Source organism: Cotesia typhae, unplaced genomic scaffold, assembly GCF_013202065.1.
Source record: "Cotesia typhae breed Kobodo isofemale line unplaced genomic scaffold, CoteBio_Ctyphae contig_22, whole genome shotgun sequence".
Lineage (NCBI taxonomy): Eukaryota > Metazoa > Arthropoda > Insecta > Hymenoptera > Braconidae > Cotesia > Cotesia typhae.
Window position 1 is genome coordinate 5626312 of NW_027423728.1, and position 20138 is coordinate 5646449.

Genomic DNA, 20138 nt, shown 5'->3' on the forward strand with positions numbered 1-20138 from the left:
GTTTTAATCTTTCAAGGGTCTTTCTCGTCGGTTTGTAATATTCTTTCTCATTTAATTTAATTTATTTATAAATTAATTAGTGTCATTTTTATTTTTAAGATTTTTTAAATTGTTAACTCTTGTGTTGTTAATTATTTTTTATACAAACGTTTGTTACTTTTTTATTTCTTTTAAAAAATGAGGTTAGAAAAAAATTTTTTTTTTCTGTAAAAAAATTTATTTATACAAAATACTTTAATTTTATCTTAAATAATTATCAAAGTGCTGATATAATTGTGGTATCAGAATTTTCATCTGTAAAAATAAATTTTTATTAGTTACTGTCAAAATTAATTTTTATTTCTATCAAATATTTAATGAAAATTAATTTAGCAGATATTTGATAATTTTTAGAATTTTTGTTAACAAATAAATTATAGAAAAAAAATTGATATTTAGAAATTAAAAAAAATTAAAAATGCAATTTTTTTTTTAAATAATTTTTTATAATAAATTTAATTTTTAAATAAAATTAAAAAATTTTCAAATGACTGCTAACTTTAATGTCATAAATATTTATTGTGTTTGATGTTTGTGTGTAAATGATAATCTTTTAATGGTATAAATTACTCGTGATTTTTATTATTTAATTTTTTAATACTATTTACCTGATAATAATTGAGCTACATTGGCAGAATCTCGAAAATTTACCGTCAAATTATTGTCATAGTTAATCAAAGTATTTTTGACACCGTCACACCAATTCCAAAAAATTAATTTCTGACTTCTTGATTCTAGATCTTTGTGCAATAGACTTAAATTTTTTGCAACAGTGGTGTCTATCCGGTGAATAAATTTACCGTCAATAATAACAGGAATCGAAGAAGATTTTTTGTCGCACCTGGATTTTAAATTTGTCAATTAAAAAAAAAAAATTTCGTTGGAAGGAATATTATTGATATGAGTACAAACCACTCAATGACCTGCTCCCGAAGATATTCAGCAGCTGGAAAGCTCAGTGATTGCTCGGGAGCTACAAGAAGGACGTCGATACCTTCAATGTTGCGTTCTTCGATCGTCAATCCTGGTCTTGCACTAAAATACAGCAACAGAATAAGATTCAAAAGAATTCCAATTATCATTCCATACTCAAGATTTATCAGCAGACAGCAAACAAGAGTCACTGATAGTGGTAGTATATCAATCTCTAAAAATAAAATTTGTATGTATTGGGTTAAATATTATTTTTATAAACAAGTATAATAATAAGTAAAATACTTTTAGATCTCCAGAGGACGCAAAAAATGTGAAACTCAAGCATGTAGTACATTGCTACGATAATAACAGCAGCAAGAGTACACTTGGGAATGAATTTAAAGGTCGATGTAAGTAGTCCACATGCCAAAAGTACCAATAAACCGGTGACTATTCCACCCATCGGTGTTTTCACTCCTGATGCAGAATTAATAGCAGTTCTTGTAAAACTTCCAGCTACTGGCATCGATCTCACAAAACTACCGAATAAATTGCAGAAACCTAATGCTATCATCTCCTGGTTTGCATCTACTGATTTTCCTTTTGCTAAAATGGGTATTCATTTTTTCATGCTGAGTTTAATGAAATATTTTTGTATAAATTTATAATTGAAATACAATTAGCTTACCAAAAGCTTTTGCTATAGCAATACCCTCAAGAATAGCAATTAGAGGAATAGAAGCTAAGCTACTACCGAGTTCTCTAACCATGTCAGTGAATTCATACTTGGTATTGTTGAACTCCGTTGAAAAAGGTGGCAGGCTCAGTGGTGGAAGACCTTTGACAATATTTCCCGTTATAATAAATGGATTGTTATTGTACAATGACAATGTATATGCTAGAATTATTCCGGTGATCACGACTATTGCATTTCTTCCTAAAGACAATAGCCACATTATTTTCTTTCCGGTTGATCCTGATCTGCTACCTGGCAGTTGCTGTGACAGGTAACAAATATTTATTACTTAATCAATTATCCGTTGTAAATTAATTTTTATTAAAAAAAAAAAAATTACTGACTTTTTTTTTTGGCTCTCGTATAGGGTTCGAGTTATAGAGACTTTACTGTACAATTATTATTACCTTAAGAATAACTAAAATAATTATCGACACAACTCCTAGGACGGTATCCCACAATTTAACTTGCTTAATATTTTTAACAACTTTAACAATAGAATCAACAAAAGTCTCCGTTTTTCCTTGGATACCAAACAATGTGTGTAATTGAGAAGCACCGATAATTAGTGCTGCAGCATTTGTAAATCCACAGATTACTGGCATGCTTATGAAATTAACCAGAAAACCTATGTGGAGAAGGCCCATTAATATTATTATGCATCCTGACAGAAAACATAGAAGAACCTTAAAAAAAAAATTTATAAATTCAATTACAATTGTAATTAATTATTCATGGGTTGGTGAATTTGTCAACGTTATGAATGAACTTACTGCAAAATCATTTCCAAATTTTATGACAAAAGGTTGAACTAGTAGAGCCATTATTGCTGTGGGCCCGATGGTCACTTCTTTAGTACATCCGAAAATTAGATAAGCAAAACAGCCCATAAAACTGCTATAGAGTCCATACTGTCACAAATAAGATAATTAAAATTAATTATACGTTAGAAACAAATTTAAAGAATATTCAATAAATATTTAAGTTATTTGAAATATTCAATAAGTGCCAAGTACAGTAGCAAGTTAATAATTGTTTATATAAGAGTCACTTATTATAATCTTGTAAAATTAATCGCTACTTGATGTTAAATTTTGATAGCTTGTATTGTTCTCATTTTCATTAATGCAATCTTTATTAATGCCCATAATTAGTGAGCTTGTGGGAGGTACTTGGTTTGATGAATAAGTAGTCTTAAATTCTGAGAATAAACAAATAAATATATTGTATTTTGTTCTAGGATTTCCAGTGTTAAGGTTAATGGATCCAAGAAACGAGAGAACAATTCCAAAATTTATTAATAAAACATCAGGAAATCTTGGAAAAATTTTAATGACCAATTCTTTCCAACGTATCAAATGTAAGGTAACAAAGTGAACTTACTCAATATTCGAACATTATTACACTATAACCGTAGGCAATTTTCTGAATAAATAAAATATTCTTATAATAGCGTAACTTAACGATAATAGTTTGTTAATGAATAAAATTAATTACCTGAGCAGGAAGACCGGCAACAACAGCATATGCAATACCCTGGGGAATAGCAGTGAGTCCAACAGTGATACCAGCCAGTGCATCCTGAAGAAGCTTCCCCCAGGTATAATTTGGCAGCCATCCTAGTATTGGAATTCTCTTAACTAATATTTCTTTAGCACGAGCTCTTACTGGTACTGTCATGTCTCTACCTTTTTGCAAACAAACAAATTTATTACATTATTCATGTTCATATTTATTGTTACCGGCAATTATAAATGATTCATTATGATAACTATCGTAATTATTTTTTTCTAGAATTCTCACTTGGAATAGCGATGTAATTCATCTTTTCTGGTAAGTTTAAAAAATATGCACAGAATTAAATTAAAAAAACTGATTTATTATTTAGATTTAACTGATATGAATGAGTAAAGAAAAAAAAAGAAAGAAAAATTTATAAAACAGATGTAATGACAAAATGATTACCTTTTCATTGCGTTGATAACAGTAGTATCAAATATATTATAACAATTATTTTATTATTGCATGCTTAAGCGTCCTTGGGTAATCCTCAGTGACTAATTGGCAAGTATGGAAAGTCTAATATAATTCTCGTTACTTGTCTTTAAATGAATATCAATAAGCTAGAGTTTAATTATTATCACATGTATCGTGTAATCGATTGAAAATATTTCTTTAAATTCTTTAACACTAACCGTTCCGTAGCAAACTCAAAGTTTACTGTTTTGTAGGTCTCACATATTTTTTTATTCTATTTAATTTATATCATTAACGTCAATATCTTTTATCTAATCAGATTAACCATAAACAATATCTTTTTCTCAACACTTAAATATCTTGATTGTTTATAATATAATTATTCAAACGGATCAGAGCGGAGGATTATTATTGTGTTATAATTATAAGTCTAAGCGCCTGACGATAATACTATGTAATACACTAAAATATTTACTACAGATGGCTGTTTTAATTGACATGAACGCTTTGATGTATTGTCACTGGTTAAAGATGGAAAAAAAAAGTTACTACTTACTACTCTATCTAACGAATGTTAATTCACTATATACATAATATATTTAATTTTCTATACGATATGTCAACACGATATGGCCAGTAAAATTGGTCGACAGATAAGACAAGATCGTTACAGGAAATACGTATGGCCCAACTATTTTTTAATTACAGTTTTTATCATCGATTAATATATATATTTTTTTTTTATAGATATTTTTCCGAGAGTCGTCAATTCATTCATTTTGATTCTGGAGGTCACTTGACAGACGTATTATAGGAAATTTATTTATGTTTTCTCATGAATCCCAAACAATATGATAAACTCCTGGGTGATTAATCAAATTTTTAACGGCAATACATTACCTTTTAATATGGTCTAATAAATATAAGAAGTGGTCTGAATATTTTATTTTTACTTATCATGAAACCTCACGTGCGAAGTAAACTAATATGAGTTATAAACAGAAGTCATAAGAGACTCTACTGTATGTCTCGATCATATGAGTGAGGAGAGTTAAACAAAATACAAATATTAATAAAAAATTTGTTCATTTATCGTGTTGGAATTAGATCTTTGTGCCAAGGTTGGTTTTTTTTTTTTTTTTTTTTTTTTTCCTTTTCATCTCAAATATAAAATAATGTTTTATAGATTAATGAAAAAATTATTCTTAAATTACCTCGGATGTTTATCTTCAATTTACAGTTATTTTTTTTTTTTATTATCACACTTTTACTGTTAATAATTAATACAATGCGTGATAGAATCTTTTTTTTTTTTAACTCAGTTCAAAGTACTGTAAATTAATTATCTTGTGTTGAATAAAAAAAAAAATTTTTTTTCGATTTAAAAAAAAAATCGCAGTCGGTAGGACTCGAACCTACGCTCCCAGAGGGAATCTGATTGCTAGACGGCGGATGACATTCTAGTCAGACGCCTTAACCACTCGGCCACGACTGCTTCTACGAAGAACGAAAATTGTCGCTCTATTTTGTGTTATGCTTTTTTCAAAATTAACGAAAAAAATTGAAATCCCACGTGGAGGATTGTTAAAATAGAAAAAAAAAAGTTTAAAAGGCTCAGATTGTAAGCGTTGAGTTATGAATAATAAACAACCAATGGCTTTGTGACAAATTACATTGATTGTGTAATCTGAGATATTAACAGTATGAAATTCAAAGAATATTAAACACAATATGAATGAATGTATTCGGTGAAAACATTATTGACAATTATTTCTACTTACGTAGCAGAGGTGTCAATTCTGATAATTCGTCATTATTATTAATTCCACTGTTCATTCCTTGATTAATTATAAACTTATATCATCGCTTAGTTTGTTGTTACTTTTACGTGTTTTTATTTGTTGTTTGCGTTGTTGAATAGTGATACCATCTGGGTGCGGGTTTATAAGTCATTTACCGGCAGAGTGTAGAGGCAAGTAAAATCTAGTCGATATGACCACAAATACTATCATTCAATCAGAAGTGAGTGAAAATCTACTAAAGTTTCTGAAAAAAATTATGAATGTCTTAATTTATAACGTTTCTACTTATCGCTTACGATCAGTTCGAATTAATGATATTTTTTATTAATAAAAATTTCAAAATACAAAACTATCCCTTGAAAAACTCTAAAAAAGACTTATCTTAAGTTCTAAAAGGCTTCTAAAGACTTCTTCAGAGTTTTTAAAAGAATATATTTTCTGAATTTTTTGCGAAAAAATTAAAAGATTTAAACTTTTTTACAATATTTTTTTACTATACAAGGTTTACATATTTTTTAATATACATATTCAATACAATATTGACCGAGAAAAATTTTCATTCGATTTGCAATCAAAATTTATCTGTTAACGGTGATGTGACAAAAATTAAAAGTTGAGTTTTTTTATCAAGTATAATTGACAAAAGTAAACTGAAAAATTACGGCTTGTGAAAATATTTGGAAAAAATTTTCCGAGTTTTATGAGAAATGTCGAAAACAATACGAAAAATCTATATCAATCGAGAATAACTTATCTTTTGGATTACCTTTGATTTTGAATGGAAATGACACGGTAACTAGGTTTCCTTGCCTTACCCAACGTTTTATTTGCAATAAAATTTGTGATTCAATTCATAACGTTATTGTGTAGTGTTGCGAAACCATACAGAAAATTAATTTAATTTCATTAATTAAAAAAAAGTAATCAATTCAACCGTAATTTTCTTACAGCTTCACTAAAATATTCTTTATATCTGATGTGTTGGAGTAACAACGGAGACCGATCGTGTAGTCTTTTTCTAATGCAGTGATGTAGGATATAAATACATAAAAATAACGGATTATTCCGTACCAAAATGATCAAATTTTCTTCAACCAATAACAAAAAAATTCATTAAGAAAAACGGAAAAATCTCAAGAATAATTTAAAATTAACTAAAAAATTGAACATTTAAATTCAGTATGATCGAGTCATCAAAATAGGTATGAATCCATTTAATACTTAAACCGGTATTATTGACGTAATTAAAGATAAATATACTTTTGTTGAAATAATAAGTTCTTTCATATTTAAAAATCTTTTCTTTTTGTTTGTTTTTAGTCCATTTAATATTTTATAAGTTTAAAAAAAATATTCTGTACGGTAACATTTGGTAAACACATTGCTGTCCTCAGAACAGAATGGGATTTTACGATTTCTCAGAAATGAAAATGGAGTACTTGAGTTTAAAGTAATAGTTCGAGGTATCATATTTTCTTGTAGCAGTAAAATTATAAGCTCCAACTTACACAAAGAACTTAGTATATCAAATTATTTTTCATTCATTTAATTTTATTTTTTAACAACCCTTGTAAAAATTTTTCGGACTTTTCTTTGAAAAACTCTAAAAAAGACTTATCTTAAGTTCTAAAAGACTTCTAAAGACTTGTTCAGAATTTTTGAGAGAATTTTTTGTAACGAACAAATCTAAAATAATGAAGTTTAAATGAAACCGGATACACGCAAACTAAATCTATTAAATTGTACAAATTATTAGAGCAAATTAAACAAATTATGTTGGAGAGAAAATTAAAAATAAATCAAATTAACAAAACTTACAAATGTGTATCACTATTGGGTGAATTTAGTATGAAGGTATAAAAAGAGAAGAACAGCTGCTCCCAACTACCTGCTTTCAATAGACAACAAATCCTAAGTTAATACTCAATATTTCTGTGCTTATTCATCGAAAGAATTTAAAACTTTCAACCAAATACTTTTGAAATATTAAAATTGTTCAAACTTGAAATAAAATCCTTGGATTTTTTGTTATATAAGTTTTATTGCATGTAACAGATTACAGAGATTCTCGTAGCAATTAGCCAAGAGTACAAGTATAATAATTATTATTTATAAAAGAGGTGACATATATAAAATCAAATACGCTTCATAAAAATAGAAATGACAGTCGTAATAATGATCCAAAAGTTTATACTGGGGAATTAAGGCAATATGATAGTTTTTAGTTTGTGGCTTTCCCTGCAGTAGCCCTCGAGTTTTCTCAGGGAATTCAGGCGAGAATCTTCGAGGAGTGATGGCGTAAGTTCCAGAGGGTATTCGTGTATGATCCAGCCCTTAAGGTATTTTAGTCTGCTGTTCGTGAAGCATGGACAGTCACAGATAAAATGAATATTTTAAAATTTGAATTTCTATTTCTTCAGGCAGTTTAGAAAAATAAAAAAACATACTTTTCAAGAGCATATAATCACTATCATAGTTGGAGAATTTATGTGTACGTGATTTAATATATTTTTAAAAGCTAATAACTCATTGTTCATGTTTTTATAATAATAACATATGATTGATAACAAATATCAAAAGAATTTCGACGAGGATGGGATTCGAACCCACGCGTGCAGAGCACATTGGATTAGCAGTCCAACGCCTTAACCACTCGGCCACCTCGTCACGGCCCCCTACTAAAAAATTGAATCATTGTGTTTTTATATATATTTTTAATCATCCAGTACTTTATCGTTTGAAATTGCAGTCATTAAATAGAAGAAGCATAAACGCATAAAATAATTATAATTTCAGTGTGACAGTAATTATTCAGCGAACATTATTTTTAATTTGTTTACTATAACGCGAGATTATCAAAAGATAAAATTTATTTGAGGATACGGCTGTCACATGAGTGTAAAAAATCACTTTTCTTCCTTTATGATCTTCCGTAAATATTGTAGATTTAATTACATAATATTGAGATATCTGAAGTTGTTAAATATTTAAAAATTCTCTTTTGTTCACTTACATTAACATCGTATCAGTTCTAATCGTCTTCTTACATAATAAATATTAAAAATTAGTATTTTTTTTTATTATTTTCATTTTGTTACTGATAAAAAAAGTGGAAGACATGTTATATCAATTAAAATCTTGAAAATTTCGATTGTTTTTGATAAAAAACATATATTTTATTGACAACCTGCCTTATCAGATAAACTGTCATTGTTAATTAAACAAAAACTTGCTATTAAATTGTCTTTTTTTTCAATTTCTTTTAAGTTACTTTTTCTAATACAACGATTTAAATACGGATGTTACGGCGCCGTGGCTTAGTTGGTTAAAGCGCCTGTCTAGTAAACAGGAGATCGGGGGTTCGAATCCCCCCGGAGCCTGATTGGGTTCTTTTTTTTTTTCTTAATTGTTTCTATTAATTTTAATGAATAGACAGATGTAACGATGCTTAAAAAAAATAAGTAATCAATTTTGTGAAATGAAGTTTAAAATTAAAAATTCATTATATTGAAACGATAATACTGAGAACTCAAATGGTTTTTTTTTTCTTTTAATTATAATAAAAACTTCTCGGTATAATTTTTTATCAATAATATTAAAATGGACAGACATCTGAAAATTTATAAAATTTTTTTCAATGAGTAAATTTTCAAAAATTTAAAGAAGGAATTTAAAAAAAATTATTTTTTATTATTAATTTACTTTGTTAATAAAACAAAAAAAAAAAAAAAAGCAGTTGTCTGCTAATTTTACTTGAAAAATTTTGTGTTATAGTTCCGTTAAGTTGATTATCTAGGAAATAAAACGAGTCAAGAAAAAATTGCCAACTTGATTTGAATCAAAATGACATAACAAAACCGGAAATAAGAAAAACAAAATATAAAATTTACAAAGAATTCACGACTGAGTTGACGATCATTAGTGATTCATACCAATTTCGCATTACGTATACTTGAACTTATGCAATTTTATTTTATTTTATTCAGCGAGAAAATCGTTAAATTTCAGTCCAACCACCCGGCGTAATTGTAGATCCCTTGTCTTTGAAAGTCGAGTTCACACACGTGTACTTACAGTCACAATTTACCATAAATCCAGTTCAGTTACCTTTAAAATGACGTAAAAAAAGGTAAAAACAAACTTTAGCGCGTAAACAGGTTTGACAGCGTGAAAATAATAACAGTAGCTTTCTTCATGTCTTCCCTTTACTCAATCCATTCTAGTTCAAGGATATGGGGGGGCAAAAAAATAATAACAAAATGAAACCACGTGTATGAACTTCAGCCCAAGGTTTAAATTCGATTAAAGACCTCAAGGACACCCTAAAACGTAAATAACTTACTGCGCAAAATACTGTTCCTTATCCATACGCGCACAGACTAGTTGTGTTGCTTTTGTGCTCAGTGTCATTTTATTATATTCATAAAATGATATTTACTACCGATTTAAAGCCTCGGAAGTTTGATTTTAATAAAATAAAAACTCAATAATTTTTAAATCATTGAAGACTTTAAATTGTTTTGCGAATTAAAACACCCGTGAAGCACGTGGCATTGTTTTGATAACTCGCGAATATATAGGTGCTCCCACTCCTATTGTTACGCCTGTATACAATAAATATATTGTTGTAATTTACAAAGGAGGGTAGGGATTTATTCAACACCGCAATACCATGTATGGCAAGTAACAGTAACAGTATGTGATCCATACGTCTGCCGTCTCGCATTAAAATTAATTAATCTGCCGGTAACTTCTGATACGAACGGATCGCTTTTAATTTTGCTGAACATTGAACTTTTTAAATTTGTTAAACAGTTTGTTCGAATAAAGAAGCAAAAAAAATTTTTTTTTAAATAATAAAATTAAGTTTATTTTAAATTGGTAAGACTTAAAAAATTTTTTATATATTTTTTATAGTGAAATAAATTTTACATTTTGTTAAAAATTTTAATTGAACGCGGGCTTAGAGAAATGATGCTCACGAAGTAATTTATTTATTTTTTTTAATATAAACGAGATGCGCATTTTAAATTAAGAAACTTTCATGACAAATTGCAAATCATGTGTGAAATCTTTCTACTCATTTTATTTATTTATTATTTTAAAATTATACCTGACTTGTGAAATAACACTTGTTCAATTATTTTATTAATTTAAATAAAAATATAAAGACATTGACACAATTTAATTTTTAATTTTTTTTTTTAGGTTTCAATTGTGTGATAATGTTACGATAATTCCAGCAAACTTTTAATTATAATTATTAATTAATAAGTTACTTAAATACGTACTTACTTATTTACTTTACCCCTAAACTTTCTTTGAAGAAAAATTTATAATTAATAAGTAAATTAAGAAGAAAATCGACTTCGTTACATAGAAGATGTCGAAGTACGAAATCAAGGAAAATAAACCGGATGGTGACTGCAATGTGCAGCTTACCAATTTCGAGAATTCACATGAAGATGGTTTAGTCATACGTAACTCGATGGTTGACTTTAATAACCGGCTTAACAGTAATGGGTTTAATGAGTATAAATCGACAAACCGTCAAGGTAATTTATTTATTTAATTTTTAAGTTTTAAATTTGTGGAATAAAACAGTTATTCATATCAGCAATATTTATCGCTTCGAAATATCGCTGAGCGTACTATAATTGATGATAAAAAAAAAAAACAACAAGTAATTTTTTGCTACCTTTAATTAGCTTATCTAGAAAATTAATTTTACGTATTTAGTGCAGTTTATGGATTTAAAATATCAATCAATTTTAATTGATTATTATTTTTGTATCGATTAGGTTGATATAGATCTAGATATTGAAATAATTATGCCTGCCGGGGATTCCTTGTACGGATTACTCTAGATATTTATAGCGTTTTGTTTATCTTTTATAAATGATTGCCAAGTTATCGATTTTTTATGTGAATATTAATTATTATTATTAAAAATTTTTAAAATAAAATTTCCTATAAAAATTTTGCATTTAAATTTTCCAAAATAATTATTGAAATTTTATTTAATATAAATAACAGCAACGAAAATTTTCTTCAGATTTAAATAGAGTTTTAAAATAAAAAAAATAGAGAAATAAATATATTTTCGGTGATATTATAACTAATTATTTGCACAAAGAGATATTTATAAAACAGTTTATATTAGTATTGTTGAACAATGACCTTGCATGAGGTCGTTTTACAATAAATTGTAATACGATTTTTCCGTGTAAAAAAAAGATCATAATATTATCATACATAATAGTAAAATGATATTGTTAACAATTGACAATAAAATACAATCTACTGAAATTATATAATTCTTTACAAAGATCATTATAATACAAATCAATTTTGTTTTTTATTTATTTATTTATTTACAGTAAAATTAATTAGATAATTTATTTATTGTAGTAATCCACGAATACGAAGAATCATCAATTGGAACTGAATGGTTTTGCGAAAGATTAAAAAAATCATTTCGCAAGAAAACATTATACAGAAGAGTGCCAATATTAAATTGGTTGCCTAATTATCAAAAAGAATTTGTTGTGTGTGATTTAGTAGCTGGTATAACTGTAGGATTGACAGTAATTCCTCAAGCAATTGCCTACGCTAATATCGCTGGTGTTTCACCACAGGTAAAATAAAAAAATAACTATTTAATTATTATTTTAATTTAACTTAAGGTAGTTGATATGATTATTAAATACTGTTTATAATAAAATGAATTTATTTTTAACAGAATGGATTGTACTCGTCGTTTATGGCGCCGTTTTTGTACACAATATTTGGGTCATCGAAGGATGTGTCGGTGGGTCCAACTGCACTAGCTTCTATCCTAACACACGAGACACTTTTGCGTGCTCAAGTAAGTCTAGACCATACCATTCTTTTGACCTTCATCTCAGGCCTCGTGTCGTTGCTCATGGGGATCCTGCAATTAGGTATGTAATGATACTTTTTATTTGCTATTTTATATTTTATTCATGTACTCTTTAATCTGCCTGTTTATCTACATTTCAAATATCTTATCGACACGTTACGGTAAATTTTTAAAATATTACAGTGAAAGGACGAACAGATCCATCAAGGACTATCTCTGCTCCAACAATTATCGACTATTTTTATCGCGATTGATGAAGAAATCATTCAAGCATTGAATCTTGATTTTTTTTAATAAGTAAAAATAAATTCATAAATAAATGAATAAATAAATGATTATTTGCATTGTTCCAGGATTTCTTATTGATTTTATTTCTGGTCCAGTATCCGTGGGATTTACATCAGCGGCTGCAATATTAATAGCAACAAGCCAAGTCAAAGATATTCTAGGAATCCGCATTCCTAGTGGAAAATTTATTCATACTTGGCACGGTGTTTTTGAACACATTGGTGAGACCCGACTTTGGGATGCTGTCTTGGGATTTTTTTGTTTGATGATACTGTTCGGTTTGCGAGTAAGTATTTTCATAAGAATTTAATAATAATTTTCAAAGATTTTTTAAGAGGTTGCTCGCAGCTAAGTGCTTGATTTAATTTTTTTTACCCTTATCTCTCAGACTCTTTAAATTGTCAGTTAATTCAATATTATTTAAAAAAATTTTTTTTTCATTATTTTTTATTTTATCTTTGTATTAATAATATAATCTACCCTAAAAATATTTTTAGAGTAAAATACTTTAAATATATGTAGATTTAAATAATTGTAAAATTTCATGTATATTTTCTCATTGCCATTTGGTCTTGGCTTTTGCATAATTATAAACAAACTAAACTAAATTCTAAAGTTTCTAAAATTAATGGAAAAAAAAAAAAAATTAATACATCACCAAAAAAATTTTTTTTTAAACAATTTTTTCTAAACAACCAAGAGCTTGGATTTTTGGAAACTTTTAATTTAATTACCTTAAAATTTTCTAGAAAAATCCTCGTTGCGTCTGAACTCTTGAAATACTTATTTTTGTTACAGAAATTAAATGATATTCGAGTAATACCAGAAGACACAAAAGTCCCTTCAATAACGCAGAAAGTCCTCAAAACATTTCTATGGTTCATGTCGACTACGCGTAATATTATGGTTGTGATTTCGGGTGCGATATTGGCATGGATACTAGAAAGCAATCTCGGTTCATCTCCATTTGTCCTGACAGGACATGTAAAAGAAGGACTGCCGACTTTTCAACCACCGCCGTTTTCAGCGCAAATAGGCAATCAGACTTACACGTTTTTTCATCTAGTATCCACGCTGGGATCTGGGTGTTTAGTCGTTCCTCTCTTGAGTATTCTTGAGACTATCGCACTTGCTAAAGTTTTTTGTAAGTATCATTTAATTAAATTTTTTAAATTGGTTTTTGAGTAATTGGCAAATTTAATTTTATAGCGGATGGCAAACCCGTAGACGCATCTCAAGAAATGTTTGCTCTGGGTGTCTGTAATATTGTATCTTCATTTTTTCAATCAATGCCTGTCAGTGGAGGCCTGAGTCGTGGAGCAGTGAACCATGCATCGGGTGTTAAAACAACTCTCGGTGGTATTTATACTGGGATTCTTGTTCTTCTATCGCTACAATTTCTTACGCCGTATCTTTACTACACTCCAAAAAGTGTTCTCGCGGCTGTTATTATAGCTGCGGTTGTTTTTATGGTTGAATTTCACGTTGCCAAGCCCATGTGGAAAAGTAAAAGTAAGTATGACTGAGCGTTTTTCACCTTACTTTATATGTAAATTTCTATTGCTGCCTTTTTTAAAAAAAAAATTAAAAAAATTTTTTAAATTTTAAAATTTAAAAAATTTTTTAATTTCTTGAACGAATTAAAATTTTTTTAAGCCAAGAAAATTTTTTCTTGCTCCAAAATGACCGGTCTTCCTTACAATTTTCTTGGTTCAAAAAAATTTTTTTTTCTGTTAAAATTACAAAAAAAAATTGATTGTTTTAAAAATTCCAAGTACGTATAATTCTTTAAAGACTCGAAAAATAATTTTTATTTGCTTAAATAATTTTTCTAGAAATCGATCTAATACCAGCAGTTGTGACATTTGTTTCTTGTCTTTTCGTCGGCTTGGAATTAGGAGTAATAATTGGAATAAGCATTAATTTACTTTTCTTACTCTATGCATCTGCTAGACCATCTTTACGTGTCCGTAAAATCACGGTAATGATTATAAAAATTTCATAATACTCATATGTCATTTACTAATCTATTGATTTAACAATTAATAGTAATTATTGAAACTATTCCAGATTCCCGGGGAATTTGAATACTTGATGATAACACCCGACAGAAGTCTATCATTCCCCAGTGTTGAATACGTAAGATCAGCTATCAGTAAATACGGAACTCGAGAAGGAATTCACATTCCTATTGTAATCGACGCTACCCATATTCAAGCAGCAGACTATACCGCAGCCCGCGGAATAAAGAATATAATCGAGGATTTCGCGAAACGTAGACAGCCTCTTATTTTTTACCATCTTAAACCAAGCATCGCAGCCATCTTCCGAGGTGTCAAGCCCGCACATATGATCATTTGCTCCAGTGAAAATGAATTAAATCAAAGCTTAAGAGGTATTACAAGTAAAATTATTAATCTTTTAATCAATTTAAATTAATTAATTTTTTTTTTCTTGATAGATACAATCAGCATTTCTTCAATCACTGTGACCCCGTGACGGATATAAACTGTACTGACCAAGTACTTTGTTAAAACATTTCAGTATTAATGGCAGTTACGGCTGAAAAATTGCCAAACACAAGATAAATATTTAAAAATTTATTAAAATATACGTGTTACATACTTATTGTTAATATTTTTAATTGTATAAAATTATTGTCTATTTTATTAACTAATCAACGATTTACTAATTTATTATTTATTTATTTACAATCCAGTTTTCTGGCTCCTTCTGATGGAGTAGCAATGTAAAATGACGCAGTTCTGGAGTACCTGGAATAAAATTAATACTCAAGGTAATTGTCATGATAAAATATTGTCAAAAAATTAGAGATTATACGCGCCGCAAAAGTATATGAGCTTGTAGCTAAGGTAAAAGACCCAATTATTGATACTGGTCTAGTTATTGACATTTACAATTTTATTTTAGTTAAAAAAAAAAAAAAAAAAAAAAATCAACTTTAATAAATTAACTATAATTTTTGAATTATAAATTTTAAAATAATTGGTTTTTTGAGAACATTTTATTTTTTTTAATTAGAATAAAATTCAAAGTGTCAAACAACTAAACTAGTGTTAATAAATGGGTTTTTTACGCAACCCAGTTGTTCAGTATTCAAATAACTTACGACTGATTGATAGCTTTGATAACAAGATCAACAGAGTCCTTTTTCAAAAACGTAATAGTACAGCCACCAAAACCAGCACCAGTGAGCCGACTTCCCAAAACACCAGCAACTTTTCTTGCAGTATTAACCAGCGTGTCAAGTTCATGAGAGGATACTTCATAATTGTCACGCAGTGAGTCGTGACTTTCGTTCATTAATTCGCCGACTTTAACGTAATCACCGGCTTTAAACGCCGCGGTTGCTGCTAACGTACGTGAATTCTCATTAATAACATGACTAACTCTTTTCAACATTGTTTCAGTAGCTCCTTCTTTTTTTAAGCCTATGAAAAAACAATCAAATTACTTTCATCAATAAATTACGAAAAAAAAAAAAATGATTCAATAAAAAGTAAAAAAAAAAAATTACTTTCAAGATCATCCAAAGTAACTTCACGCAGACTTTTTTTTCCTAATTTTTTCGCAGCCTCAAAACAAGCATCTCTGCGCTCCCGGAAAGCACTCGAGGATAATTTATGTGGCGCATTTGAGTTTGTAATCAAAAACGCGTAATTATCAATCCCATCCATGGGAATCTGAGTGACTGAAAGGTCGCGACAGTCCAGCAACAACGCGTGGCCTTGTTGACCTATCACCGAAATAAATTGATCCATTATTCCGCAAGGAACATTTGCGAATTGATGTTCGGCTTTCTGACATATCAATGCTTTGTCTCGTAAGTCTTTGCACTCAACTCCTGTTAGAGCTTCTATAAATGTGTAAGTAGCTACTTCTAGAGCTGCTGAACTGCTCAATCCAGATCCCATTGGCACTGTTGAAACTATCACAGCATCGAATCCGGGTACATCAGCTGAAATTTATTTATTATATCAAATTAACTATTTATTAGTGGATTTCATAAAAATCTAACTATTGCATTGGTCCTCATGACGGAAATTTTGAAAAAATTTTGCTATATTTCGACTCAGCTCGTCGTTGTTTTTTTTTTTTTTTTTTTTTTGCCAATACAATCATAGTAGTTTTTTTTCTATTTATTACGAAATCTACTTCAATTTCGACTGTCAAATGGCTTTTTTATTATTATATTGAACTTTTAGATGATTTTGCCGACTTACCTGGGAAAAAAGCAATGCAACCTTTTACATAATTGGCCCATTTTGGTTCACCGGGTACTACTTTACTGCGATCACTGACTTCAAATTCAATTTTACTTGTTGTTGTTAGTGATTTACTTGTTGAAACAATTGTACAAGTCGACTTGCCGTTGAGCTTACCAACGATCATTGTTACCATTGGCAGCGCCTAGTATAAACATTTTTGATTGAAATTAATTATCTAATTCTTAATCATGTGATAAAACAATTCAATGCGTAGCTTATAGAAGTCAATGTTATTCAAAGATCAACTCTAACTGCGAGTCAAACTAATGGTATTTTAAAATAAATTAAATTTAAAAAAATAATATAAATTAATAAATTACCATTGGAAGAACAAAACCTTCATTATAATCAGTATGCTCGCCAATTAAATTAACTCTTCCTGGTGCAAAGACACAAATATCAGAATCCTTCCCGAATTCTTTCCGAAAAATTTCCAATGCTTCTGATTTTACTTGAGAAATTGTATGGATTATTTCTGCCATTCTGCGAAATTTTTAATATTATTAATTATTGTGTTAGTAAACATTTAAATGAATGAGTAAAAAATTAAATTACTTTAAATACCTTATATGCTGAGCAAATATACATGTAATGCAATGACTTTTACAGACGGATTAATTGATGAGAATTATTCACAGCGCCTCCTGTCCTCGAATTATCTTCATGACGTTTTTTATTGTTTCTTATCATCGTTAATAAAAAATTATTATTTTAATGTTCTCTACCAACTACAATATGCTTCTAGTGTATATATTTACATCCATTAATATAAATTTTGAGCTTTTTTTTTAGTATTGTAGTTACTTACAATTTAGGGAAATGAAATAACCAGCTATTGATAATGTTGAGAAGACAAAATCTATCTTTGAGTTCATTTTTAAAATATAAACATGTATAAATAAATTTAAGGGAAATAAAATTTATAAAAATATTAAATTTAGATATTTTTTAAAATAAGTTACATTTACGTAACAAATAAATAATGGCAAAAAATAATTTATAAAAAAAATTGACATTTAGAAATTTAAGAAAACTACAAATGCAATTTTTTAAAAATAATATTTTGGAGCAAATTTATTTATTAAAAAAAATTCTCAAGTGATAGCTAATTTTAATGTCATTAAAAATTGTTAGACGTTGATAAATTTCAATGTCATTGTTAATTTAATTTTTAACTTTTAAAATTTTTGCGCGAACATAAATGCGCGCAGAACTCCTGCGCACCTACGTTGCGCGCATGCGCAAAAATATCCGTACAAAAAACGACCGGATTCAAAGTTAAAAGAAGCTTACTGCGCCACCTATTGCGCATCTACGCGACTAACGTCTCCGTGTTCAGTCACAAAAGGACGCTTCGGTCGGTCGCGAGCATTTCACGGTCAAGATCCGCCATCACACGTACAAATAATCCGCGGAATAGTGCAGTTGATACATGGAGACACAGTGTTTGTCAAGTTAGTTTGTTTACGCGTGTTTATTTTCGGTCGAATCGGGTTTTTCGTGGTTTTTGCGTCTGTGAAAAGGTAGATGAAGGTACGCGATCATAAAGACGTTAAATTATCAGACCACAAGCTCCAAATAGATCCTTTAACGCACTTTTAGCTCCTCTAAATTGTTTGTCATTCTCGAATGTTTAATCACCAGTAAACTATTCTTGACATCAAATTCAATTTTTATTTTCTTCAATTATTATCATTTAAAACCGGTAATTGCTATAAATTACCGCGCAAATTATCAATTTTTTATTAAACTTGCTATAAATATCGTTGCTGTACCTAAAAAGTATGTCGCCGACCGCGTAATTCGATTGTAAATATTCAGGTTATATTTCGCGCTTATTTTTTATTTCTCACAATAATAATCATTTTTATTCTGTCTGACGATTGTTATTACACACAACAATAAATTTTTTTTTTTTATTTATAACATTTAATTACTTGTTAACAAAACAATTACTCTAAATTTTTTTTTTTTTTTCGTTTGTTCGTTATTGTTTTTTTGATAAGAGCAATTGTGACGATAATTAATGTTTATAAATATCTACAGTATCATTGAAAGTAAATTTAAAAATATCTTTTAAAGCGTTTAATCGTTATATTATTGTATTTATTTTAATCAATTTTTTTATCTATTATTAAAGTTTAAAATTTAGTGAATTCTTGGAATTTTTTTTTCTGAGAGTAGAATTTTTTTTTTAAAAATTAAATTTTGAGAATAAAGTTTTGATAATTACTGGTGATTTAAAAGTGATAAATATAATCTATTATTTCGACTAGGAAGAATTATTATAAATATTTTATGGTCTAATAAATAAATATGTTTACAGGTAACAAGATGTCCAGAAATCACAAGGACAAATATGAAAGTTCAAGTTCGCGTCGTGCCCACTCAATTATGTCTACTGAGGAAGCTAATTCCGGGAAGAAATCTCATTGGCCGGAATTGGAGATAACAGGGAATGTTAAAAATTTAAGCCCTAATTTATGGCAACTCAAACATCTGATTGCGTTATATCTCAATGACAACAGCCTACAAAGGATACCCATTGAAATAGGACGTTTATCTAATTTAAAAGTATTGGATTTGAGTAATAACAAATTACGGAGCTTGCCATCTGAGCTTGGTGACCTTATCAACCTTAAGTAATTAAAATGCTACTATTTATTTTGAAAATTAATTAATACCAATGTAATGTAACAATGAGTATTAATTGTATTTTTGTTTTTCCGCAGAGAATTATTGTTAAACCAGAATTATCTTCGCGTGTTGCCGTATGAGTTAGGGAAGTTATTTCAGTTACAAGTGTTAGGACTACATGGAAATCCGCTCAGTAAGGAAATGATGGCGTTGTATGGCGAACCCCAAGGAACTCACAAGCTGCTGTCATTCATGCTCGACAATTTACAAGGTATGTGTTTTATTTTGACGTTTATAATTGCTGTTTGTTTGAAAAATTAAATACGGCAATGACTATCACGAATTGGCGGTACTTTTGTCGACAAAGTTACTCTACTACTGTATCTACTGAGGTAAATTACCGTTAGAAGTACTGTAGTTTCCTGTATACTGTTCAATTTAGAATTATGCTTCTTAAAGTAACAATTTATGATTCACAATTTTAAGACAGTAAATGATATAACATAGGGTTGCAATAACATAGGAAAAACAATTTTGTAAATTATAAAACACCGAGCTCTTGAATATAGATA

The 20138-nt window shown here is 28.7% G+C and overlaps 4 protein-coding genes and 3 non-coding genes across 17 annotated transcripts in view; 3 read left to right on the plus strand and 4 right to left on the minus strand.

The window, feature by feature from the left end:
* Positions 1-167: 167 nt before the first annotated feature.
* LOC141523863 (sodium-independent sulfate anion transporter) lies at positions 168-5605 on the minus strand. 4 transcript variants are annotated; one of them, XM_074237402.1, is made up of 9 exons: positions 5449-5605; positions 3188-3378; positions 2464-2601; positions 2098-2376; positions 1643-1952; positions 1258-1560; positions 952-1186; positions 648-880; positions 168-294 (listed from the first exon to the last, which is right to left on the minus strand). In XM_074237402.1, exons 1-9 carry the CDS (start codon positions 5501-5503, stop codon positions 257-259), a joined length of 1782 nt encoding a protein of 593 aa, XP_074093503.1. In that variant the 5' UTR covers positions 5504-5605; the 3' UTR covers positions 168-256. The 4 variants fall into 4 exon arrangements, with proteins under 4 accessions (XP_074093503.1, XP_074093506.1, XP_074093505.1 ...); XM_074237405.1 differs by having other exon boundaries at positions 3188-3374; positions 5449-5570; XM_074237404.1 differs by lacking the exon at positions 5449-5605 and adding an exon at positions 3656-3790.
* Positions 3221-15240, plus strand: LOC141538604 (sodium-independent sulfate anion transporter). 5 transcript variants are annotated; one of them, XM_074237399.1, is made up of 11 exons: positions 3221-3360; positions 3485-3523; positions 10678-11024; positions 11881-12107; positions 12212-12413; positions 12706-12926; positions 13439-13784; positions 13850-14152; positions 14476-14621; positions 14711-15035; positions 15102-15240. In XM_074237399.1, exons 3-11 carry the CDS (start codon positions 10853-10855, stop codon positions 15137-15139), a joined length of 1980 nt encoding a protein of 659 aa, XP_074093500.1. In that variant the 5' UTR covers positions 3221-3360; positions 3485-3523; positions 10678-10852; the 3' UTR covers positions 15140-15240. The 5 variants fall into 5 exon arrangements, with proteins under 5 accessions (XP_074093500.1, XP_074093498.1, XP_074093499.1 ...); XM_074237397.1 differs by lacking the exons at positions 3221-3360; positions 3485-3523 and adding exons at positions 4650-4788; positions 6420-6671; XM_074237401.1 differs by lacking the exons at positions 3221-3360; positions 3485-3523 and adding exons at positions 5628-5689; positions 6420-6671.
* Trnas-aga (transfer RNA serine (anticodon AGA)) lies at positions 5062-5162 on the minus strand. The gene is given in 2 exon segments: positions 5062-5106; positions 5126-5162. It is a non-coding gene; the product is annotated as a tRNA-Ser (tRNA).
* Trnas-gcu (transfer RNA serine (anticodon GCU)) lies at positions 8055-8136 on the minus strand. Its single transcript has one exon. It is a non-coding gene; the product is annotated as a tRNA-Ser (tRNA).
* Positions 8776-8849, plus strand: Trnat-agu (transfer RNA threonine (anticodon AGU)). Its single transcript has one exon. It is a non-coding gene; the product is annotated as a tRNA-Thr (tRNA).
* LOC141523864 (galactokinase) lies at positions 15228-17650 on the minus strand. The gene is made up of 6 exons (XM_074237406.1): positions 17494-17650; positions 17250-17412; positions 16885-17071; positions 16179-16619; positions 15771-16092; positions 15228-15414 (listed from the first exon to the last, which is right to left on the minus strand). Exons 2-6 carry the CDS (start codon positions 17409-17411, stop codon positions 15345-15347), a joined length of 1182 nt encoding a protein of 393 aa, XP_074093507.1. The 5' UTR covers position 17412; positions 17494-17650; the 3' UTR covers positions 15228-15344.
* Positions 17651-18331: 681 nt separating this feature from the next.
* LOC141538460 (CCR4-NOT transcription complex subunit 6-like) overlaps positions 18332-20138 on the plus strand; it is a 144189-nt gene continuing 142382 nt past the window's right edge. For all 4 annotated transcript variants that reach the window (XM_074259922.1, XM_074259924.1, XM_074259925.1 and 1 more), the window contains exons 1-3: positions 18332-18462; positions 19256-19571; positions 19662-19837. In XM_074259922.1, coding sequence (XP_074116023.1) covers positions 19264-19571; positions 19662-19837 — 484 coding nt within the window. In that variant the 5' untranslated portion in view covers positions 18332-18462; positions 19256-19263. The remainder of the gene's footprint in view (positions 18463-19255; positions 19572-19661; positions 19838-20138) is intronic.